This window comes from Grampus griseus (assembly GCF_964374135.1).
Source record: "Grampus griseus genome assembly, chromosome: 10".
NCBI lineage: Eukaryota > Metazoa > Chordata > Mammalia > Artiodactyla > Delphinidae > Grampus > Grampus griseus.
In genome coordinates this window covers 3,401,995-3,427,567 of record NC_139004.1, presented here as the reverse complement: position 1 = coordinate 3,427,567, position 25,573 = coordinate 3,401,995, and the positions used below count along the sequence as shown (strand labels likewise).

The window sequence follows — 25,573 nt, the reverse complement described above, 5'->3', positions numbered from 1 at the left end:
GTCAAACTTGGGCTTCTCTGGTGGCACAGTGGTTGAGAGTCCGCCTGCCGATGCCGGGGACGCAGGTTCGTGCCCCGGCCCGGGAGGATCCACATGCCACGGAACAGCTGGGCCCGTGAGCCATGGCTGCTGAGCCTGCGCGTCCGGAGCCTGTGCTGCTCCGCAACGGGAGAGGCCACGACAGTGAGAGGCCCGCGTACTGCAAAAAAAAAAAAAAAAAATTGGTCAAAGTTTAGTTAAACTTTATTTTTTAAAAACATCTTGCATAATATTAGACACAATGACATCAAAAGTGTCAAAAACCAGTAAAGAGGTACTGTTTTATAATAAAACAAAACATTTACTTTTACATAATACTGCTCATCCGCTTAACCCCAGCTGCAGCAAATACAGTGTGGCCTGTGTTGTGAATTGGGCTTGATATTCTCTTGCCTGACTTTGAAGTGTATTGTCGATCAGAGTTGTGATGCGTTAGCCATGTTGATAGAGTCGCGCTGATGAGATGGTGTGAACTTTGACTGTTTCTCCACGGGCCTTGGGCTAGGAGCCTGGACGAGTCACAGCTCTCAACCCACCAGCTCCTGTCATTTAGAATAGGCTGCCTGCCCTCTCCAGACCTCTGTCTTCTCGTCCCTACAACAGAGACTTTAATAGCTGTTTCCTAGGGGTGTTAACAAGGGTGACATTCAGTTCTGTGTATAAAGTGCCCAGCATAAGTGCCTGGAACTTAGTAGGTGTTCAGTGAACATTAATATGACGCTTCTGTGGGGATTAACTTTATCTGCAGCAACCACTTAGAAGTCCTCTGATTTTAAGAAAGACTATTTATTTTTAAGGCTTTAAGTATTAACGTGTTTGTGGAGAGCAAAACTTCTCTGTCTAAAGGATTAAGCTCATTTTTACCTTTTAACTTTTCTTAAAGATCTCTAGCACTTGCTTCTACTTAAAATCCGAAAGAACTTTTCCTTTCTATTAACCCTAACCCTTCAGTTTCTTTTACTTTTTTCTCTTTCTTACCCCCCAGTCTTAAGTCCAAAGTCATTTCTGTCACCAGGTTTGTTTTCTGTTGCATCTTTGTGTTTTCTTGGGTTTTGAGCAGGGGATGTATTAGGGTTCCTTATGTAATGCTCAAAAGTCATAATATGTAAGGTTTTTTGTGACATACTCTGGAAATCACTCATAAGAACACTCATTGTCCTTATTGGCTACTTATTCAAAATTCTTTAACTAAGGGAAACTACTTAGTATCATTTTTCTGTATATAAAACTTTGGCAGACATTTTTTTCTTTTGTCATCATGAAACTTAATTTGATAATAGCCTCTCAGAGCCCCTTCTCTACCATTAGTCTGGAACCCTTTTTCAGCTCCTGGAAGACAGCACAATCGTTTTTGTCTTTGTGAGTTGTAGAGCTCTACAATGCCCAATACATTTTGACCAAGGGCAGAAGTGAGTTTGCAGCACATCAACTATATGTAACACGGTTGGGAGAGGTCAGATACTGGACAGAAGGCGTGACTTTTTCTGCAGCTCATGTGAGCTCAGAGCCTCTTTTGCAGGTTGATGCTGGAAGGAGAAGCAGACCAGAAATGGGGATTTGCAGAACTGCAGGAGACGTGCGCCATATCCCCCCTTAAACTATATTCTGATGAGTCTAACTTCATTGGTGGTTTCCAGGTAACTTGCAAGGAAGAGCCTATCAACTCTGCCTCTGCTTTGTGACTGGAGCTATCTAGAAAAAAGCAGGAATTCTGTCTTTTTGGAGAGTGGGTCAACAAAATAGTAAGTAGTTTTAATTAGAGTAATAGGACATTAAGTGCGGAATACTAAAATGTCCATCATCCAGGGAAAGTGATTTTAAATACAGGTTGGACATACAGAGAAATATATTCGCCAGCCAGGTAGCAAAGTCAATATTTAAAGGACACTGGAGTTCTTATAAGAAGGGACTCAAAGAAGATGCTCGGTATCAACGCAGTGAGATTACAAACTTCAGCAGCTTTTTAAGGCGCTCTCTGAGTGGAGCCAACCCCAGGAGTTTGGTTTCTGCTGGTCTGGTACCCTCCTGACAGATTCTGGAAGCAACAGTTCTATACTGGTCCTCAAAAGAAGAAGCTGTACAATCCAAGAATTCCACCCCTAGGTACAGACTCAAGAGAAATGAAGACATATGTCCACGCAAAACAGTGTACAAGAATGTTCGCAGAAGCCCTGTTCACTCTAGCCAAAAAGTGGAAACAACCCAGTGGCCATTAAGTGATGAATGGATAAACCAAACATGGTCCATCCACATGATGGAAGATTATTCAGCCCTAATAAGGAATGAAGTACTGATACCTGCTCCAATGTGGATGACCCTTGAAAACATTATATTAAGGAAAAGAAGCCAGACACAAAAGGATGTATTTTGTATGGTTCCATTTTTATGAAATGACCAGAGTAGGCAAAGCCACAGAGACAGAAAGTAGATGAGAGTTGCCATAGGCTGGGAAGGATGGGCGGCTCGGAGTGGGTAACAGTTCATAGGTACAGAGCTTCCTTTGGGGGTGATGAAAATTGATTGTGATGATGGGCACACAAGTATGAAACCATTGAATTGTACACTTTTTTTTTTTTTTTTTTTTTTTTTTTGGCGGTACGCAGACCTCTCACTGTTGTGGCCTCTCCCGTTGCGGAGCACAGGCTCCGGACGCGCAGGCTCAGTGGCCATGGCTCACGTGGCATGTGGGATCTTCCCGGACTGGGGCACGAACCCGTGTCCCCTGCATCGGCAGGTGGACTCTCAACCACTGCGCCACCAGGGAAGCCCAGTTGTACACTTTAAGTGGATAGGTTTTATAGTACGTAAACTATATCTCCATAAGGCTGTTAAGAAGAAGAGGAGGCACCAGGAAGAGAGCAGAGTTCTTTCTATGCACAGCTCTGCTCAGTAAGAAATGAAGAAAGTCTAACAGTCTTCCCGCGGTGTCAACTCCTAGGGCAGCTCAGCGCGCCATGAGCAGAGGCTGTGATTAGAACCTGTGGGCCTCGCCTTGGTGCAGGTGCCCTTCCCTAGCCACCACCTGGGGCTGTGGAGACGGAAGTGCTCTAGTTAAGAGAAGCCGTTCGTGGAATGCTGTGCGCCAAGCACTGTACTAACACATTATCAACACTGTCTAAGTTATATAAGATCGGCATTCTCCCATGCTATAGGTGAGGAAACAGGATTCAAGTTTAGGTAGTATACCCAAGGTTTCAGAGCTGATGAATGGCAGAGCGAGGTTGTATACCAGGTCTGTCTGAGGACAAAGCCCAGGATCTGAACTGTAGATTATCCTGCCTGCCCACTTTTCCACTCCCAGCCCAGCCCATTCTGAAAGACAGCAGGAAACTGGACAGGTTATTTAGAATATTGACTTGGTTTTAAAAGTATTGAATAGAATTGCTGTATGATCCACTTCTGGGTGTATGCCCAAAAGAATTGAAAGCAGGGACTCAAACAGATATATGTATACAGTGTTCATTGCATTATTCACAATAGCCTTATTCACAATAGCCAGATGGTAGAAGCAACTCAAGTGTCCATTGACAGATGACTGGATAAACAAAATGCAGTATATACGTGCAATGGAATATTATTCACCCTTGAAAAGGAGGGAAATTCTGATACAGGTCACAACATGGATGACCCTTGAAGGCATTATGCTCAGTAAAGTAAGCCCGTCGCAAAGGGGCAAGTACAGTATGACTCCACTTATATGAATAGGTCCCTAGAGTGTCAGATTCATAGAGACAGAAAGTAGAATGGTGGTTACCAGGGACTGGGGGAGGGGGAAGCTAGTGCTAATGGAGACAGTTTCAGTCTGGGAGGATGAGAACGCTAAGGTGGGTGGTGGTGACGGCTACACAGAAATGTGAATGTGCTTAATGCTGCAGAACTGTACGCTTTAAAGTGGCTAAAGTGGCAAATCTTACGTTGTGTATATTTTACCACCATAAAAAACCATATTGGGTTTGTTTCAAATTCTAGAGCCGGGAAGACTTGTTGAATGGATTCAGCAGGAAAACTTCAAAGAAAACCCTTGTCTTTGGAGGAGACAAGGCCCTTGGCATCCCCGCCTAGGGAGCTAATTCCATTACATGAAAGCACATCTGGCGGGAATGTGCACTGAGGTCACAGTCCCCGGGAGGGCAGTTAGCCAGCAGCGGAGGGGAGTGAGCAGAGATGAGGTCACAGTCCCGGGGAGGGCAGTTAGCCAGCAGCGGAGGGGAGTGAGCAGAGATGAGGTCACAGTCCCAGGGAGGGCAGTTAGCCAGCAGCGGAGGGGAGTGAGCAGAGATGAGGTCACAGTCCCGGGGAGGGCAGTTAGCCAGCAGCGGAGGGGAGTGAGCAGAGATGAGGTTTCTTAAACAAATAAACGTTTGCTTCCGTCTTCCGTCAATGTTAGTTTGCAATGGCTGGACTTCTTGTTTGTTTTTTAAGTTTTTTCCCTTCTAGCCTTATTGAGGTATGATTTGCAATAAAAACTGTGTATATTTAAGTGTATGACACATACACACTGTGGAATGATTATCACAGTTGAGCTGATTAAAGCATCTGTCCCCTTACGGTCACCTTTTGTGTGTGTGGTGGGAATACTTGAGATTTACTTTCTTAGCAAATTTCACGTATACAGTACATGGATATGAACTGTAGTCACCATTAGATGGGGACCCCTGGGTCTCCAGAACTTTCTTATCTGATAAGTCAAAGTTTGCACCCTTGGAGAAATATCCACCTCCCCTCCCCCATCTGGTAAACACCATTCATTCTAGTACTCTTCTTTACTGTGAGTCTGACTTTTTTTCTTTATATTTCTACATACACGTGAGATCATGCAATATTTGTCTTTTGTGTCTGTCTCATTTCACTTACCCCGATGTCCTACAGGTTCATTCATGTTTTCACAATTGGAGGGATTTTCTTCTTTTTATGGATGAATAATATTCCTGTGTGTGTGTGTCTCTGTTTGCGTGCACATGCGTGCATGTATATATACATAACGTTTTCTTTATCCGTTCGTCTGTTGACAGACACGTAAGTTGTTTCTGTATCTTGGCTGTCAAGAGTAATGCTGCATTGAACATGAGGGTGCAGAGATCTCTTCAAGATACTGGTTTCATTTCCTTTGGGCATATATACCCAGAAATGGGAATGCTAGATCATATGATAGTTCTGTTTTTAATCTCTTCGAACCTCCATACTGATTTTCATGATACCTATACCAATTTATTGCTTAACTTTTTATTATGGAAAAATATGAACATATAGAAAAGTCGAGAGAACAGTATAATGAGTCTCATCCTTTTGTGATTACATACTCACGGCCAGTGGCATTCTATCTGTATGCCCACCCATGCCCGCCCACATTATCTGAGAAAATTCATATTTTTTTTTCTTTTTCTTTTGGCTGTACGCGGGCCTCTCACTGTTGTGGCCTCCCCCGTTGTGGAGCGCAGGCTCCGGACCCGCAGGCTCAGCGGCCATGGCTCACGGGCCAGCTGCTCTGCAGCATGTGGGATCTTCCCGGACCAGGGCACGAACCCGTGTCCCCTGCATCGGCAGGCGGACTCTCAACCACTGCGCCACCAGGGAAGCCCAAAATTTATATTTTTTATGAAACTATTTTAGTACCTATTTGAAAAGATAGATTCTTTTTTTTTTTTTTTTTTTTCCTGCGGTACGCTGGCCTCTCACTGCTGTGGCCTCTTCCTTTGCGGAGCACAGGCTCTGGACACGCAGGCTCAGCGGCCATGGCTCACGGGCCCAGCCGCTCCGCGGCACGTGGGATCTTCCCAGACCGGGGCATGAACCCGTGTCCCCTGCATCGGCAGGCGGACTCTCAACCGCTGCGCCACCAGGGAAGCCCCGTTCCCTGACTCTTGATAGGCTTACTTAGCTCTGATAAAGTAGCAAAGTGTGGTTATGAATATATATAGACAGAGATGTTTTGAAAAGGTCATAGGTTTTGGAGTCAGAAGACCTGGATTGGATTAATCCAGCTGCATAATTCATGTACCAGCTGTGAAGATGTAGGCAGGTCACTAAACTTCTCTGATTCTCTTTACTCATCCATAACATGTATGTATCGTGTAGTGTTAGGATATTTGTAAAAATTAAGTGAGAAACTACGTAATGAAGCCGCTCAGCCTGGTACCTGCCCAGTAAACGTGACTTTCCGAAAGACGCATTGCTCAGCAGGTAGAGCAGGCGATCCTCAACCTTAACCCCAGAGAGGCGGGATGTTGAGGAATGGGATGCAGAAATGCCTTCTCTCCTCACTCTGGGGGGTGTCCCAAAGCCACGAGAGTTGGGTACAGTCATAGAAACTTGCCTGGGGTTAAGCCAGGTCAGAATTTCCGATCTGATGATGCATCTTGATCTGTCAGCTGGGGATCCAGGACTGCATGAAGAAAAAGGTGTAAGTTCGGGACAGAGTTATGAAGCCAAGGCATGTGATGATTGCCTCTCGATTATGATTTGCGTCCTGCTTTTTCCTTTCCACTCAAATTAGATTTGCCAGGCCATTAAATACTCTTCTACAATGTCATTTTTTTACAAGTCATTTTTAAAGTGGAAATGTACACGCCAATTAAACCACTTCCGTGGTGTTTAACAGTACCTCTTATCACAATAACACGTTTTCAATTTTCTATTTTTAATACTATGGAAAATTTTAAGTTACCCTCAAAAACATCTTAGAACATTACTACAGGGAATGTTTAAGTGGTCTTTTAAGTTTAATACATACCAAAGAAAATAAATAAAACAATTAAAACCTGGAAAACCTGGACTACTAGTTTAGAGTTTAATAAGAATTGGTTATGAGAAGTTGACATTGCAGAATTCTGAAAAAGATATATACTTCTTAAGAGTACAGATACATCTGAGATGTTGTGAACTTATACTGTACAATTAAGGCTTTTTTTTCATTTATTGATTTTTTATTTTTTTAACAACTTTATTGGAGTATCATTGCTTTACAATGTTGTTAGTTTCTGCTGTATAAGAAAATGAATCAGCTATACGTATACATATATCCCCATATCCCCTCCCTCTTGCCTCTCCCTCCCACCCTCCCTACCCCACCACTCTAGATGGTCACAAAGCATGGAGCTGATCTCCCTGTGCTATGCAGCTGCTTCCCACTAGCTATCTGTTTTCAATTTGGTAGTGTATGTATGTCCACGCCACTCTCTCACTTCATCCCAGCTTACCCTTCCCCCTCCCCGTGTCCTCAAGTCCATTCTCTACGTCTGCATCTTTATTCCTATCCTGCCCCTAGGTTCATTAGAACCTTTTTTTTTTTTTTTTTTAGATTCCATATATATGTGTTAGCATATGGTATTTGTTTTTCTCTTTCTGACTTACTTCACTCTGTATGACAGACTCTAGGTCCATCCACCTCACTACAAATAACGTGATTTCGTTTCTTTTTATGGCTGAGTTCATCTATCGATAAACACTTGGGTTGTTCCATGTCCTGGCTATTGTAAATAGTGCTGCAGTGAACATTGTGGTACATGTTGCTTTTTGAATTATGGTTTTCTCAGGGTATATGCCCAGTAGTGGGATTGCTGTGTCATATGGTAGTTCTATTTTTAGTTTTTTAAGGAACCTCCATACTGCTCTCCATAGTGGCTGTATCAATTTACATTCCCACCAACAGTGCAAGAGGGTTCCCTTTTCTCCACACCCTCTCCAGCATTTATTGTTTGTAGAGTTTTTGATGATGGCCATTCTGACTGGCGTGAGATGATATCTCATTGTAGTTTTGATTTGCATTTCTCTAATGATCAGTGATGTTGAGCATCCTTTCATGTGTTTGTTGGCCATCTGTATATCTTCTTTGGAGAAATGTCTATTTCGGTCTTCTGCCCATTTGTGGATTGGGTTGTTTGTTTTCTTGATATTGAGCTGCATGAGCTTCTTGTATATTTTGGAGATTAATCCTTTGTCAGTTGCTTCATTTGGAAATATTTTCTCCCATTCTGAGGGTTGTCTTTTCGTCTTGTTTATGGTTTCCTTTGCTGTGCAAAAGCTTTTAAGTTTCATTAGGTCCCATTTATTTATTTTTGTTTTTATTTCCCTTTCTCTAGGAGGTGGGTCAAAAAGGATCTTGCTGTGACTTAGGTCATAGAGTGGTCTGCCTATGTTTTCCTCTGAGAGTTTTATAGTGTCTGGTCTTACATTTAGGTCTTTAATCCATTTTGAGTTTATTTTTGTGTATGGTGTTAGGGAATGTTCTAATTTCATTCTTTTACATGTAGCTGTCCAGTTTTCCCAGCACCACTTATTGAAGAGGCTGTCTTCTCTCCGTTGTATACTCTTGCCTCCCTTATCAAAGATAAGGTGACCATATGTGCGTGGGCTTATCTCTGGGCTTTTCTATCGTGTTCCATTGATCTATAGTTCTGTTTTTGTGCCAGTTCCGTACTGTCTTGATTACTGTAGCTTTGTTGTATAGTCTGAAGTCAGGGAGCCTGATTGCTGCAGCTCCTTTTTTCTTTCTCAAGATTGCTTTGGCTGTTCTGGGTCTTTTGTGTTTCCATACAAATTGTGAAATTTTTTGTTCTAGTTCTATGAAAAATGCCATTGGTAGTTTGATAGGGATTGCACTGCATCTGTAGATTGCTTTGGGTAGTAGAGTCATTTTCACAATGTTGATTCTTCCAATCCAAGAACATGGTATATCTCTCCATCTGTTTGTATCGGCTTTAATTTCTTTCATCAGTGTCTTATAGTTTTCTGCATACAGGTCTTTTGTGTCCTTAGGTAGGTTTTTTTAATATACATATAAATTTATTTTTTTTATTTATTTATTTCTGGTTGCGTTGGTTCTTCGTCGCTGCACGCGGGCTTTCTCTAGTTGCGGTGAGTAGGGGCTACTCTTCGTTGCAGTATGCGGGCTTCTCATTGCAGTGGTGTCTCTTGTTGCCGAGCATGGGCTCTAGGTTTGCAGGCTTCAGTAGTTGTGGCATGTAGGCTCTAGAGCACAGGCTCAGTAGTTGTGGCACATGGGCTTAGTTGCTCCGCGGCATGTGGGATCTTCCCAGACCAGGGCTCGAACCCGTGTACCCTGCATTGGCAGGTGGATTCTTAAGCACTGTGCCACCAGGGAAGCCCCTTGGGTAGGTTTATTCCTAGGTATTTTATTCTTTTTGTTGCAGTGGTAAATGGGAGTGTTTCCTTAATTTCTCTTTCAGGTTTTTCATCAGTAGTGTATAGGAATGCAAGAAATTTCTGTGCATTAATTTTGTATCCTGCTACTTTACCAGATTCATTGATTAGCTCTAGTACCTTTCTGGTAGCATCTTTAGGATTCTCTATGTATGGTATCATGTCATCTGCAAACAGTGACAGTTTTACTTCTTTTCTGATTTGGATTCCTTTTATTTCGTTTTCTTCTCTGATTGCTGTGGCTAAAAATTCCAAAACTACGTTGAATAATAGTGGTGATAATGGGCAACCTTGTGTTTTTTTCCTTCAATTTGTTAATATGGTGTATCACGTTGATTGATTTGCATATACTGGAGAATTCTTGCATTCCTGGGATGAACCCCACTTGATCGTGCTGTATGATCCTTTTAATGTGCTGTTGGATTCTGTTTGCTAGTATTTTGTTGAGGATTTTTGCATCTATGTTCATCAGTGATATTGGCCTGTAGTTTTCTTTCTTTGTGACATCCTTGTCTGGTTTTGGTATCAGGGTGATGGTGGCCTTGTAGAATGAGTTCGGGAGTGTTCCTCCCTCTGCTATATTTTGGAAGAGTTTGAGAAGGATAGGTGTTAGCTCTTCTCTAAATGTTTGATAGAATTCGCCTGTGAAGCCATCTGGTCCTGGGCTTTTGTTTGTTGGAAGATTTTTAATCACACTTTCAATTTCAGTGCTTGTGATTGGTGTGTTTATGATTTCTATTTCTTCCTGGTTCAGTCTCGGAAGGTTGTGCTTTTCTAAGAATTTATCCATTTCTTCCAGGTTGTCCATTCTATTGGCATATAGTTGCTTGTAGTAGTCTCTCATGATCGTTTGTGTTTCTGCAGTGTCATTTGTTCTCCTTTTTCATTTCTAATTCTGTTGATTTGAGTCTTTTCCCTTTTTTTCTTGATGAGTCTGGCTAATAGTTTATCAATTTTGTTTATCTTCTCAAAGTACAATATCATTTTTAATGACTACATATTAAGGATATGCTTTAAGAGAAAGTTATGGGCACCTCTCTGGCAGCTAAATCAAAAATCTAATAAAAAGTAAATTAACCTGAGAAATGAAAACTCTTTTAAGATTTTCTTTGGCCAAGTGCTTGAATGTACTGGCTTTGCTCTGTTTTGGAGGGAGAATATCAGAGTTGCCCCCTAGAATCTTATTTTTATGAATCTCTCCTTTCATTTCTAATGGTTTCGGCTTCGTACGCTCAGCTGCTGTCTATTTAGAGCATATACAAGTTTACATCTTGTAAACTGCTGCTGCATCTTTCTTGTAAATGTTGCTCATTATTCAATTTAGTGCTTTTTAGACTCATCTCTACCTTGTCTACTGTTAATATAAACTGGTAGTTTTTTCCCCCAGAATATGCCTAGTGTATCTTTATTCATCCCTCGATTTTCAGTCTTTATTGCTTGTGTTTTAGGAGTTTTGTCTTGTTTTGTTGCCAATCCCAGCTAGTCCTTTCACATTTCGTGTAACAGCTGATGGAGTTGACTTTGTTCCTTTCATCTCGTTCTGTTATTTATCATGACTGGTTTTCTCTTCTCCGCTTCTTTATTTGTGTTGGTTTTATCAGGTAGCGACTCATGCCGTTTTCCCCTCTTTTACTAGTTTGGGAATTCTGTCCTACTTTTGCATGTCGTTAATGATTGTCTTCTGTAGCCTGATGCTGAGAATTAGAAGCATACGTTTTTTACTGTTATTTGAAAAAGGATACCTGGTTTTTCCATCAAGACATCCTGTCTCCCTACCTGTGTAAATTTCACAAGCAAGTCCATTCTTCCCAGTTGTTTCTTCCTGAGTCCAAGTGCGCGAACTGTGCACTGCTGGTCCTCCGCCTCTCCCAGCAGCTTTATGTTATAGGCGGCCATTTGGGTCAGGTTTCGTCCGTCTGGCTCCTAGATTCCCTTAGGTGTTCTGTTATTTTCCTGTGTCCTCTCACTGGGCTTCAGGTCTGGTCGTTAGCCTACCCTGCATGGCTGCAGTTCCATACGTGACAAAAGGGAAGTGTTCCCCCCTCCCAGGGACTGGTGCCGTAGTGGTGGCCGCAGCTGCCTGTCTTCACGTCCCAGGTCCCCTAATGCAATCCCAACTCACGAGCAGAGAGCGTCAGCCTCGTTCTCCAGCCCCTCCTTGACTGACAGAGCTCACTGACAAGAGGCCAGTGTCAGGTGGACCTCGTCCGGCCACACCCCTACCAGAGTCCCCAGGGCTGGCCTCCAGGCCCTGCATGGTCCCCTGCAGGTCCTTTTCCGGGGGAGGTTCTCACAAGCTCATCCTGCCACAGCCCAGCTGCCCCACTTGCCTCCAAGACTCATGACTGTCTCGGGCGGGAAGGCGAAGCCGGGAGGGGAGGGGAGCGTGGCGTACTCGGGTCCCCAGGTGCCCCGAGCCCCTCCCTCCGTGCTCTCAGTAGAGAGAATGCAGACTCAGCTGGTTTTGTGGTGGGAGCCGGGAACCTAGCTAGTCAGCACCACCTCCCAGAGTGCTGGCCTCCCGCTTCCCTTCAGCAGGGCCCGCGCCTTGGGCAGGCACCTCCTTCTCTTGGCATCATTCGTTGTTCAGCAGGGATTGACTGAGGCACGCTCCTAGGCACGAGGCGGGGGTGAGGATTCAGTGTGAGCGAGCAGAAAAACCACATGTGACCAGAGAGGGATGATTCTAGCTGCTGAGCGGGGGTGGGCTGGGCGGGGCAAGGCCCTGTCTCCTCCTCGCAGCGGGCTGCGTCAGTGGGGTCGCAAAAGGTATCCCCCGGGCCGCGTTATGAGGACCAGCCTCCAGCCTCTCACTGGAGGGTGGTAAGGAAGCTGACTCCACACTGCTAGGTGCTAGGTGCCAGGGGCACGAGGAGGACACAGCCCCTGCTTTCCAGGAGCTCTCCGCCTCCTGTCGAGACAGACTTGTAAACCCATCCGGAATAAAGGCAGCGCGGTGTGGGTGTGGCTGGGACCAGGGCTGGGACCTGCAGAAGGCCACGCCCACCGCAGGGTTTTCCAGAGCCCTCAGGCCGCATCCCAGGTCTGCTCCTTTGTGCCTGTGGGAGAGCCCCGCGGGGACCTCGCTGGGCTTGAGCAACGCCTACAGAGCCAGGCTGTGAGCCTGCTGGCAGAGCCGGGCTGGGACGTGGGGCAGGGGGCGCTTCCTAGGCGGGGACGCTGATCTCAGGACAAAGTCCGCCAGCTGCTCTTTTCTGCAGTCGTGCTGGTTACGCAGTGGGGTCGTTATCTCAGCCCATCTGTGAGAGAGGGACATTTCTGAGGTCATACTTTTAGTCCAGTTGGATGCATAAGTAAAGGGGGGGAGGAACAAGTGGAAAAGAGAAAAAAGGCAAAAAACACGTGAACTTATTAAAGTAATATATCTTCCAGGAAAAACACTTTTCTCCAAAATCTTGAAAAGGGGTGGGCGGGTAGACCAACCCTACCCTGGAATTGGTCGTGTTTTCAGCTGAGCTGCTGGGAATGAGCCCGAGCCTGGAGCTATGGAAACACGCTGTTGGCCGTTTCCAGTTGTGCAGGCTGCGTGCACACGTGGGGACACGTGTGTGGTATGAGGGTTCTAGGTTAGGAACACAGACTGTACGTGTACGTGATCATTTGTGAACAGTGTCTTCCAGCTTTTCAAATGTAAACGTGACGAAATGGGTACTTAGAAATAAAAATAAAGTTGATTTGGGGTGGTGGGATTACGGTTGATTTTTTTTTTTATTTCTTTTCATGCTGGGTTTATAAACCACCATGTATTCATAGAATTAACTGAGACTGAAAGGATTAGAATTTAGAGATTTGCTTCAAGTCAGAGTACTACATATGAACCCTGTGATGTTGGGTAAAGTAACTTTACCTCTTAGACCCTCATCTCTTTAACTAAAAGAGACATGAGGACGACACCCACCTGCTCTACGCACCTTGTAAGAATCAGGTGAGCCGATAGAGTGCATACAACCATGTAAACCATCAAGTGCTAGAGAGAGTTTAGCTATTACTGTGTCACACACAGAAGTATGAAGCTGTCCTATTCCTAGTAAAATGACTGTAGTCCAAGTTCTCCAAAGCAGTGGCAGTGAAGAAGGCCTGTCTGCTGGATTGCAGGTGCCTTAACAGAACAGAATGGTCCCAGGCTCTTTTTAAAATCAACCGTGGCAAAAAGTTGGGGCAGGAAGATTCATTTCCGCGCACTTTCCCCTTCGCAGTTCAAGGTGAGCACGTTTAAGAGACAGTCTGTGTGCTTCAGAGAAAAGCCGTGTGCACCGAGGCCATCTCCCCAAGGTGGGGGGAGGAGGCTGCCGCAGTGGCGAGAAGCTCCTCTGGGCTTCCTTCTCCCCGGGGAGCCAGGGGGGCACGGAAGGAGGTGGGTGGAGGTGGCCCTGTGCAGGCTCGCCCGGGCAATCTGGCCTGTGCACCGTGTCGCCCGCTGCTGCAGCCTGTCCTGCTCTGGGGCAAGTGAAAGCCGGCCCAGGGGAGGAGAGCCGCATGGCCTGGCCACTGCTAAGTGCTGGCCGGGCGTCTGCAGCTTGTGATTCAGAGGCCTGGTTCTTTCCCCTGTTGTGGAGTCAAACTGGCAGTTGGCTTCTTGATGCCGCTGCCCACAGCAGGTTATTCGGGGACCAGTTATTTCATCCACCGGGACAGCATCCACCTCGCAGTAGGTCTCCAAGGTCTGTACTGTCGGTTACGTAGTGGAGACCAGTAGTGAGCACAGCAGCCCATGGTCCTGACGTTGAAGTTGATGCTTCCGTTTGGGCATCAGTAGGGTCCCTCTGGTATCAATTCTTTGCTTCCTGGGTGTCTAATTGGAGAGTGTGTTCAGTAGCCGGGCTCCAGGGACAGAGCTAAGGCTGTGTACGGTGAGTCCTCATGTCCTACAAGGGCCTGGGAGGTGAGATTGTTAAGAGAAAGCCCCCCGCCCTCTCCTTGACCCTGTGAGCACTGAGGATACCCAGGGGCCGCCTCCCTTGGCTGGCACTGAAAGGGAAGGCCCAGCTTACTGTCCCGTCAGACCCGTGGTATCATTTCAGGCTCTGGCTCTGGCCTTCCCTTTCTCTCTCATCCAGAATAACTTCCTGATGGCCCGAAATCTGGCCGTTCTGTCCAGCTGTCTTCACATCCCCTCTGCGGAATACTGGGAGGAAAGCAGACATGGGCCTCACGGTCAGTAGCCTGTCTCTGAAAACTCTGCATCCCTTTTCAGTAACAGCCCAAACCTATACCCCAGAGTCCCGGCCCCAGAGCTGATGGTCAGATGTTTACCCACCAGGGCAGCACAGGCATTGGCCCATCAGAATGAAAGCTGGCCAAGCTGGATCTGGAAAGTAGTCCACCAAGCCAGACGGGGACCCCAGCGCGAGGCCCAAGCCTCCTGGAAGGGGGAGACCGGGTGGCAGAGGGGGGGTCGGAGCAGCAGTCAGGTGCCGAGTGTGGAAGTAGTTCAGCGTTTTCACAAGTGTGGCCCTTACCAGCTGAAAGTCAGCCTTGCCCTGTCTCCCGGCCAGCAGGGACCCTGTGCTTCGAGGGGTCTCCTTCCTCCAGACATCCCTGAGAATCCCCAAGTGTCCTTTCACATACGCTGAAGTGTCTCCTAGACCCTGCCAAGTTGGGGCCTGTGGAAGACGGCGGCTCTCCGGGGCTGAGTCACATCGAGCAGGGGCACGACTTCACTGCCCAGCAGTGTTGGCGGCCCTTGTCCCCACCGTCCAGGACCAGCTCCTCAGGGGCTTCCAGGAGCTCGTGGGCTTCTCAGGGCTGGGGATGGACGGGGGCGTGTGTGCTGGGTTGGGGCCCGGCCTGGCATCGCTTCTTAACATCTGGGCCCACTGCTCCCTCTGCGAGTCTGCCGGGCACTTTGGTTCGTGATGGTGTTTGTCTCGGTGTCCACTGGGCTGCTCTTTCAACCTAACTTCAGAGTGAGGAAGACAGAAGGGAGCCCAGTTAATCAGATGTGCTGGGGTATGTCGGCCCCAGTGTTGTTTAAGGAAGCTCCCAAGCCCTGGGAAAGTGAGGGCATTGCTCACCGTCTGTTCCAGTGTCCCTGCATATTACCCAGCAGGTCCCAGCGGGGCTGGGAGCAAAGGAAGACAAGGCAGCTGTTCGAAAGAAAGAAGGAGGTCTGTGCGTCCTGACACGAAAGGATGCTGAGCTTGAAAAGTAGCTTGCAGGAGAACGCACGGACTGTGATTCCTCATTTGTTTGTCTCTGTTGTTTGCCCCCCACTTCGCGCATGAGGGTCCTGGCCTGGCCGCTGGCTGTGGTGGCCTGAGGCCCGCGTGCAGGGCTGAGGGGCACCGAGCCAGGCAGCAGCGTGACCTCTGACGGACTTGTCTCTGGCAGCTTGCCGGGGCTCTCGTTGTCGCCGTCCCGGGGAAGTGCCGCTTTCACTCTGACATGACGCTCGGGCCCTGGGCTCTGCCCGCTTCCAAGAAGGGCTTGGTGACCGAGTTGCTGGTGCTGACCTGCCGCTGGGTGGCTTTCGCCTTCAGAGCTTCCCCACCCACGCCGGGGGACTGCAGGCCACTGGCCAGCAGACTGTCTCTGGTGTCCCCTCGTGGCCAGCGAGTGTGAGTGTGGAGGGGGACGGCCAGCACCCGTCTCCTGCTTCACCCCGAGCAGTGCCCGGCAGCTGCAGAGAGCAGGTGCGGAGGGGGACGGAGGACACAGCCCCGGCCCTCGCTGACAGTGTGGCGTTTAGAGCGACACTGTGGGCTGCGGGGACGCTTCCTCCCCCACCTGGTCTCACAGCCTCTGCTCCACCTTCTGGAAGGGCTGGGCCCAAAGTGCACCTGGCGGGGAAATATCAACCCTGGGTTTTGTTTGGTTTTGGGGGTCGTATTCACTCACTGGGGGAAAAAATCTGACCGTAATTTGAGAATAATAATGATGAAGCCCTTAGATCAGCAGTCCTGCTCGCTCAGGGGAGTGAGTCAGTAGCAAGAGAGACGTGACTGCACCGTCACCCCGTGTCCCTCCTGAGAAACTCAAGAGTGGCCCAGGCCGCGTGTGTCCTGGAAAGCTGGCCCTGCGGTTCGGGGCCTCGTCCTTGTTGGGACCCGCTGCCTCACGTGCGTGTCTGTTCCTGCAGAGGGGACCCCTGCCGGCCGCCCTCCACTTCAGGCTCCTTTGCGACCACAGTCCTCTGAGACCCGTTAAAATGGTCTGATTTCCTTTACTCTCGTGGCCTGGAAAACGAAAGAAGCCATCACATTATAGCCTGCTTTTTTCTTGTAACTGAACATCAGCCGTGCAGAAAAGCAACAGAATGGCCCAGAAATCTGACAACAGTTGATAAGAGGGCAACCATGTAATTCATCATCCAGACTGGGCCCCTTGAGGCGAAAGAGACCCCGTTAGCAATCAGGCTGGGATCCTCTGTGTGAACTGGACATGTGGCCACGCCAGTGAGAGTGCACACACCTGCACCTGTGTTCTCTCTTGTCCCAACAAGCAACGGCGAAACACAGTAGCTATTAAACGGAACATGGGATTTAGGGAAGAGATATGAATTTGTTCATCACTCTGCCAGGAGCATCACAGAGGAAATAAGAGGTCAGCTGCTCACCACTGCCCTCCACAATAGGCATAGCCAGTATCTGAACTTCAAGGCCCACAGAGCAGAGTGGAAGGGGGTTGGGGGGAGCACAGAGACTCTTCCCTGGGTTATTTGAACGGACCTCCTTTCTAGTTGTCGGCTGAATTTTCACACATCTAGTTTGAGTGCTTCAGGTATTCTCCCATTGCACGAGACCATAGCAAAATTACAAGTAGCAAAGTTATGTTACTATATGTGAGCATTTTTAGAAGAAGACCATGCAACCTATATTCTTAAGTTTTGGTTTCATAATATCTCTTGTTGCTAAACAGAAAAGACTGGGAAAAATTATATATAAGGTTCAGTAATCTCTTTCATTTTGCTCTTTAAAAATTATTAGGAAGCATGAAATGTGGTAAAAATGGTTTATTTGAAAAATGTTTGTTAGGGCAAGTGACTTGACTAAGGCTGTGACAGTGACTCTCCGCACTGGGATCTCACTGGAGAGAATTACTGTGTGAATTGCAGGCAGCATGGAAAGCTGTCTGACATTGTTATGAAACAGAGGGGGGTATAGGGGCCACAGACGGACGACCTGCTCACCTTCACGGCACGGGCAGGCAGACGGCAGAACCTGCAGGCTGACAAAGATTCATTATCTTGGTGGCTTAAAGGTTGCGGGGGAGGCTTCCAGAGCCCCGATCAAGTGTAGCTACCCTAGGAAGGTGTAATACCATTAAAACACGCCTCACAGTCTGGGTGTGTCAGGAGGCACTCAAAGGCACAGGACAGATACAGTGCATCTTCGTGAAGAGCCTGAGCTGCTGGACAACGTGGGAAACATATTAAAATGAGCATAAACACAGCGTAGAGCAGAATACACCAGTTCCGTGAAAGTCACCAGGAGACTTTCCAAGGACTGCTCCAGTTGCTGCAGCCGCTTCAGTAAGCCCCAGACCCCCATGAGTACGATTTTGTGAACAAAATGCTACTTCTGGACGACAGGGTCTGTTTTCTAACTCTCCTGTTCTGTTCATTTCTCTCTTTTAACTGAATCCCCGAAATGCTTTAATGTCTTCCTTTTCAAAATGTTCTTTTTTATTCTTGACTTCATATTCAGTCAAATAAACATTTCATTTTCTCAAGTAATTCAAAAAAAAATCCTGTTGGGATTTTTATTATCATTGTGTTAAATATTTGGCAAAAGACTGACATTTTTGTATGACTCAGTCTCTCCGTGAACATGGTGTGTCATTTTATTCAAACTTATTTTGTATTTCTAAGGTGTGCAGTCTTCTCTCTAAGAACCACACACATTTCCTATTAAGGTTGCGTCCAGGCATGTGTTCTCTAAAAACCACACATTTTTCTTACTAAGGTTGTATCCAGGCGTGTTGGGTTTTATATTTCTAAGGTGTGTAGTAAACCACACACATTTCTTACTAAGGTTGTATCCAGGCGTGTCGGGTTTCTTGTGTGACGGTTGCTGCTGCCTTTTCTCATTATATTTTCAGTGTGATCCACTGCAAAATGGAAGGGCATGTCCATTTGAGCAATTACAGGCCTTCCAAGTACAGAAATTAAACACCAAGGGTGGAGTTTGCCTATAAAAGCCTTTAAATCGATGGTGATAGTGTTATATTGTCCTCGTAAGTTTGTCCTGAGAGCAAAAGAATCAAATACTTTTTTTTTTTTTTTTGGCTGTATCGGGTCTTCATTGCTGCACGTGGGCTTTCTCTAGTTGCGGCGAGCGGGGGCTACTCTTCCTTGCGGTGCGCGGGCTTCTCACTGCGGTGGCTTCTCTTGTTGCGGAGCACAGGCTCCAGGCGCGCGGGCTTCAGTAGTTGTGGCACACAGGCTCAGTAGTTGTGGCTCGCGGGCCCTAGAGCGCAGGCTCAGTAATCATGGCTTAGTTGCTCCGTGGCATGTGGGATCTTCCCGGACCAGGGCTCGAACCCGTGTCCTCTGCATTGGCAGGCGGACTCTTAACCACTGGACCACCAGGGAAGCCCCCCACATGCTGTTCTTATTTAATCCTCCCGACAGCATGAAGGCATCTGATAGATTTGGGCCTAGCAAGTGTCTGGGGCCGTCGATACCTTTTCTTCAAGTCCAGTCGTGTGATTCTCACAACAGCCCCGTGACATAGGCAGTGAGCATCAGACGCCCACACTGAGCCCCGCCGCTCCGAGTCTAAGCCAGGTTGAGCTGTGCTGCACGGGAGGCGCTCCTGGCTTCAGAGGAGAAAGCAGGGAGGACCTGGGAGCCTGGACTACGTTTCGTTCCCTGGATCGTGCTCCTCCCTCCCCAGCAGGTATTGGTCTGATGAGTCCCAGAGCTCGTACGTGTTTCAGGGCCATCCAGTCATCCCATCTACGTGCGGTTGAGTCATCTGTCTGTTTCTCTAATGGAGTCTAATGCCATCTCCCAGAGTTCATAGAGCAAACGTGTGATTGGCTCTAATGGCCCCTTTGTGCGTGGTGATAGTCTGGCGTGGGGTGGGGTCAGCTCGGTCCTGGAGGGGCCGTAGACTGCAGCTGTGGTCGCACTTGCTCGCCTCCTGGCCACTTCCCCTCACCCGCTGCTGGAGCGACTTGCTCCGTCATTAGCACTGCAGGCTGCCCGCCCCCGGTGTGGGCTGACACAGCCCAAACAAGTGTGACAGAACTGTTACACCCACGTTCATTGCCTCATCTCGACAGCCCTTGTGGAGATGACTTTAATGCTTACTCCCTGTGTGAACTGAGTCTTTCCCTTACCCCTCCTGTTACTGCTCTGGATTAATCCCCGTAGCCCTGGATTACAGCTTTAAACCCCTGCTGAGCCACGTTTAAATCGTGTGGTTTTGTTAATGGTGAGTGAGCATTCTCGTTACAGTAAACGGCCCGTCGCTATTTTTATTGACGTGCCTTTTATCAATTCTGTATTTCCACTAGTAGCTCTTCCACCAAAGCATGTCACAATCACTTACTGACCAGATTTTAGAGCGAGTGGACACGTAGAGCCTTATAACCAGGGGTACCAGACCCCGGTGTTGTTAGTTACCACGTCCCTACTGAGCAGGCCGGCGGGCCTGGCGCTGCCCTGGACTCTGCTGGGAAGGCAGCTGAGCCAAGCGGAGCGCGAGCCCCTGCTTCCTCCCACTCCGCCAGTCTCCATGCCGAGGAGCTGACACAGGCACACAAGTCGTGATGGGACAAGGCCGCGTGAGTGCCCCCCGGGTGGCGCAGACATTGCAATAAGTGTTCCCAGGAGAGAGAGAGAGCCCCTTCTGCAGAGGGGACCCAGGGGAGCTTCAGCGGCCGACTCAAAGGGTGGGTGGGCTTCTGCGCGGTGGGCGTGGGTCCACATGAGCCTGAGGGACAGACAGATGGGACCAAGGTCTCCTGGCGCCAGTGAGAAGCTCGTGATCACGAGAGGGTGCCGGCCATGCGAGGAGTGTGCATAGCAGACCAGGGGGCCTGCACAGATAGAAACATGTTCATCTTCGTGCTCTCTTAAAACCATTAAGATCTGTTTTCATTCAGTTTTTTCCCCCAAAGGCCATAGAAGTGTTGTTTCTGAGTGGAATTTTTAAAATCTTATTCATACTTTGGTCAAAGTGGACTCTACATTTGAAGGTTTGTTTTGACCTAAAAGTTTCCTAAAACTTGAGCTCTTTGGATCGCCCCAGTGCAGCTTTCGTGGAGCTGACTGGGACCAGGTCACCTCATACAGCTGTGTTTCTTGCGAGTGCACCTGCCCGCCACAGGTTCCACCCTTTAGATGGCCGACCATGAGAAACACATGCTGCGTTGACTGTGCTGGTGGGGCCTCTGTTAGGGGGGCCGCACAGGAGAGCCATCGAGACGGCGGCCGTGGGCGCTCGTGGTGTCCACAGTGAGTTGGGTGGGAAGACACGTGTTTGTTCTGGGACGCGATCAACACACTGCCGAACCTGCAAACAGTCCACCAAAGGGAGTGTCAGTTGTCGAGCAGATGCACACTTTTGGGAAGTTGTTTTGCTAGATCCATCAAGATCCATAAAAGTAATCCTACCTGTTTACCCACTAATTCCACTTCCAGAAACCTTTTATAAGAAAAGAAAATCGGAGATGCTGTGCAAGGTTTATACATGAGAATGGTAATCCCAGGACTAAGCAGAAACTCTGCAAGTGCTCATCACATGAGAATGATCACATAAATTACCGTGCATCTCTACAATGCACTTTATCAGTTTCTAAAGATACCCTTTCAAAGACTATTTAATGACATAAGGATATAAAGTTTTGAAAAGCGAGTTGTGATTACAAATTTAAATATTCTGTTTATATATACACACACATACAGTTTAAATGTATAAGTGAATTAAAAGACCAGACAGAAAAAATGCTAAAATATTAATAGCCACATACTCTAAAGCAAATATTGCGGGACAAAAGAAGACCTTTGTAAGTCCCAGTGTGGTTTTCTTTAAACTTTAGAAATTCACAGACTGTCTGTTAATGGTGCCTTCCCAGGTGACAGGGACATTGTTTCCACTTATCCTAGGGCACAGCACACCTTCTTGTCTGCAGTGACCTTTTTATCAATAGTCATATAGTCTACACTTAAAATTCACAATATACATTCACATCAGTTACGGTTTGGTTTAGTTGTATATAACAAGAAACCCAAATAACAGTAGCTTTAAAAATATGGCAGTTTATTTTACTCTCGTGTAAAAGAAAAGTTGGCATTAAGCCAGTAAGTTGGCTGGTGTGATGGCTCCATGGCCATCAAGAACCCAGGCACCTCCCTCCTGCCTCTCATCTTCCGCGTGTGGCCCCATATCCCACTTGCCTCATAGTGCTAGACGGCTGCTGATGTTCCAGCCATCAGGTTACAGTTGCCTCCCTCCTTGTCTGTCTCCCTCCTGGACTCTGAGCTTCCTGAGGGCAGGGATGGGTCTCCAGCCTCACCCAAGCACAGTCCCAGTACGGGAAGTGCCTGCCATTCATCTGTGGCCCAGCCGGGGCTGGGCTGCCCTTCACACCTCCTCCAGGGCTTGCCGGGGCTTTCATTCAACAAATGCCTGTACATCGTCTCTGCTGCAGAGCCCTCTGCTCTCCGCTTCCTTTTCTCATTCCTTTGTCAGTGGTCGCAGGACTGCAGGACCCAGGGCCACAGCATGCCTGGGTCACCTGCCCTACCTTTGAGGGGCTCCCAGGCAGACCTGAATGAGCACATGACCTCACACAGGCCCTGGGCACAGACCACCCAGGTGGTCCAGGCAGGCTGCAAGGTGGGGACAGCGGGCTTCACAGCCTCCCTCATGGCTGCTGCCGGCTGTAAGACACGTAGGAGGCAGAGAGCCGGCCCCTCAGGAGGTGACAGGAAGCCCGTTACACCTTCCACCGCTGCAGCACAGGCATCCTCGCCTCTGTGTCCACAGTGACGTCCCCTGGCAGGTTCCCCAGCTGCCTCCAGGGCTCTTGTACCACGTAGGTGCCAACTGTGTTGAGGGTCCAAAGGCTGTTGGAGCAGCAAAGGACGTGAAGATCAGCTGGGAGCAGCCCTGTAGCCCTCATCCCACAGGTGAGGATGCTGAGACCAGAGAGAGGAGGTGGACAGCGTGACAGGTGAGTGGCAGAGCAGGGGTACAGCTGTGCTTCCTCTGCCCCAGCGTGGACAGAGCTCACTAGTGCCTTACGGTGAAAGTCCATCCTTGCGGAAGAAACAGTCCTAAAGGCCAGAAATCCTGTTGGGTGAGGAGCTGCTGTGCACAGGTCTGGCTGGGTCTCACCTGGCTCAGGACGGCCCGCGGTCGGGACCATCCCATGGGCGAGCAGGAACAAGTGGGAATCTCCCACTGTTCCCACAGTGCGGGAAGTGGGGTGGGACAGTGCCGGGAATTAGCAGAAGCGAAGCTGGTGACTGCACTCCGCCCCACAGTGCCGTTTCCAGAACGACGTCCTGTGACGGTGCACATCTGCACCTAAATGTAGAAACTCACTTCTGAGTTTCACGGCTAACGGAGCCCGTGGTTCTTGATCTGTGTCTTCTCTTTGCCTCCAGGTACACATTGGCCAAATGTATTCGACTGACAAGCTCATCATTGAGAATCAAGAGAAGCCCAGGACCTAGGGAGCCGGGACCAGCCACCAGCAGCAGCCGTGGACCACTTTCAGCATCCATCCTGCTTGGCAAGGGCACTCCCAGCAGACCACAAGTGGCCTCCCACATCAGCTTTAAACAGCTTCTCACTCTGCCTGATGAACTGAGCAAGGTTCCCGTTCTCCTGCAGCCTTAGCGACAAGGGGCGGCTGTCTCTCCTCGGTTCAAGTGTTAGAGTGAAGAGCTGGAGCTCCTCAGGAGAATGCCGTGTATTACTGCGTCTCCTCCAGCCCAGCCCTCCTGGTAGCTCCTCAGCACTTGTATACAGCATTCCCAGAGTTTGTTTCTTGGTCCTTGACAATAAAAAGAAGGTCCCTAGGCCTCTGTACCGGACGCGCCCATCACGGTTAATGCCCTTCTGTTTCCTGCTGGGTGGCCGGTCAGTGGGGAGACCAACAGGGAGGGTCCAGCCTGAGCTGAGTCCCCCCTTTGCAAAGGCAAGTCCAAGCACAAGTAGAGATTTGGGGGCAGCGTGGAGTAGGGCAGAGCTGAAACGGTAAAGGGTGCGCCCTGCAATTCAGACCTGGGCCCAGTGCAACAGCAGAGGTGGTCTGGGTGTGGATGCACACCTGGGGACAGGTACGTACAACCTGCTGTCAGACTGTGGTCTCGGGATTGGCGACGTCAGCCCCACCGGGGAGCTTGCTGGAAGCGCAGAATCTCAAGCCCCACCCCCAAACCTTTTGAATCAGAATCTTCAGTCTGACACACCCTAGGAGACTCCAGTATACACCGAGGTTTGAGACATGCATCCCAAAGCTCACTTACTGAGTCAGAATCACCTGGAGAGACAGAGAGTTTTTTTGTTTTGTTTTGTTTTGAGGTACGCGGGCCTCTCACTGTCGTGGCCTCTCCCGTTGCGGAGCACAGGCTCCGGACGCGCAGGCTCAGCGGCCATGGCTCACGGGCCCAGCCGCTCCGCGGCATGTGGGATATTCCCGGACCGGGGCACGAACCCGTGTCCCCTGCATCGGCAGGCGGACTCTCAACCACTGCGCCACCAGGGAAGCCCCAGAGAGTTTTTAAAAAGGAATTTCTCAGTGCTTCATACTCTGACTCGATAAGTGAGAGGTGAGGCACAATGATTTATAAATACATTTTAAAGCTCTCCTGGTCTTTCTAATGTTGAGCCAGTTCGGGAAACTGCCCTTTGAGGATGTTACAGGTGAAAACAGTAGTATGCATTTATCCTTGGAAACACATCAGTTAAAAACAGGGAAATAAGGTAGTAAATAACTTACTTGACTTATGGGAATTTTGTGAGGGACCTGGACACTGGGAGATTTCTTGGCTTACCTCCATAAACAGTACTGAGTGAATTCATTACTCACGTGTTTGGGTTTGGAACAGGCTCATATAAATAGTTACAGGTCCTAAAATAGCTTTGACTATCACTGACCTGCCACTGAACCGCTCCCTGCGTCTTAATTCTCACAGTCACGTGAGCCAAGCGCGAGTGGCCTGGGTCCATGTCCTCCCTCCCGTGTTAAAGACTGTGAGTGCCCACCTTATCTATGGATCGTAGATATTGTTGTGATGGTGCCTTCCAAATAGGTTAAACGTGTAGTCATTCTGTTTGGCAATATAACGTGTGATTTCAGGATGCTTTGACCCATGGTTAAAGTCTTGTGTGCCTGTGAGACCAACCCTTGGTTGGTCCCAGATCTATTACCCCTATAAACCCAGATCCTTGCACATCTTAGGGCCGAGGTGTGAGAATGAAGGGAGACAGTGAAGGGAATGGGAGTGTGCGCCCCCCTCAGCTGACTGTCACGGGGCAGCATCTCAGCCGGGGGTGTGGCTCTGGGGCACGTTCCCTTCTGCACCAGGCAGGCGTGTGGTCACTCAGAAACAACTACATCCGACCACTGTGCCAGCCAGCGGAAGTCACCTCTGATTTACACTTAATTAAAGCAGCTGCTACTTGGAAACCTAAGTCCAGAGTTGAACCTCTCCCCAGAAATTCTGCTGGAATTGCCAGCAGGATAGCAGCTCCACGGGAGATTCCCCCCAGGTTTTACTCACAGAGAAAGTGGAGCAAGCAAACGGAACTCTGTCCTGCAGGCCTTCAACAGCGGGTGGCTCTTATGTTAATTAAAGCGCACGGATGGGTCTGAACATGCCCCAAGCCTTAATAAACAGAGCTAACTTTTGCAGCTCAGATAAAATTAACTATGCATTTGGCATGAAGGAGAATTCTGTGAAAAAAGCCACAAACGGGGGCTTCCCTGGTGGCGCAACGGTTGAGAGTCCGCCTGCCGATGCAGGGGACACAGGTTCGTGCCCCGGTCCGGGAAGATCCCACATGCCACGGAGCGGCTGGGCCCGTGAGCCATGGCCGCTGAGCCTGCGCGTCCGGAGCCTGTGCTCTGCAACGGGAGAGGCCACAACAGTGAGAAGCCCGCGTACCGCAAAAAGAAAAAAAAAAAAGCCACAAACGGATCCCTCAACTTGGCGGTGCAGGTACGGCAGGCAGCACCTTGCACTGGGTGTCCCCCAGTTCAGAGGACCCAAGGGGATGTCCCTGTGGGAGGGCCGCTTGTGTAAAGCACTCCATTTGCTCGACGAGGCCCCACCTGAGGCCTTGGGATGAGGACGCTCCCTCCGTCCCCGCCGCCTCCAGCCTCCGGAATGTGAGGCTGTCCTAGAGGCGGGATCCCAGCTGAGGATGCTTTCCAGTGTCAGCGCTGAGAA

At 48.6% G+C, this 25,573-nt stretch overlaps 1 protein-coding gene across 1 annotated transcript in view; it reads left to right on the top strand.

Moving 5' to 3' along the window:
- Nucleotides 1-23,207, top strand: part of LYRM4 (LYR motif containing 4) — a 117,283-nt gene extending 94,076 nt beyond the window's left edge. The window contains exon 3 of the mRNA XM_082663165.1: nucleotides 22,781-23,207. Within this exon, the coding sequence (XP_082519291.1) occupies nucleotides 22,781-22,849 (69 nt within the window). The 3' untranslated portion in view covers nucleotides 22,850-23,207. The remainder of the gene's footprint in view (nucleotides 1-22,780) is intronic.
- Nucleotides 23,208-25,573: the final 2,366 nt, after the last annotated feature.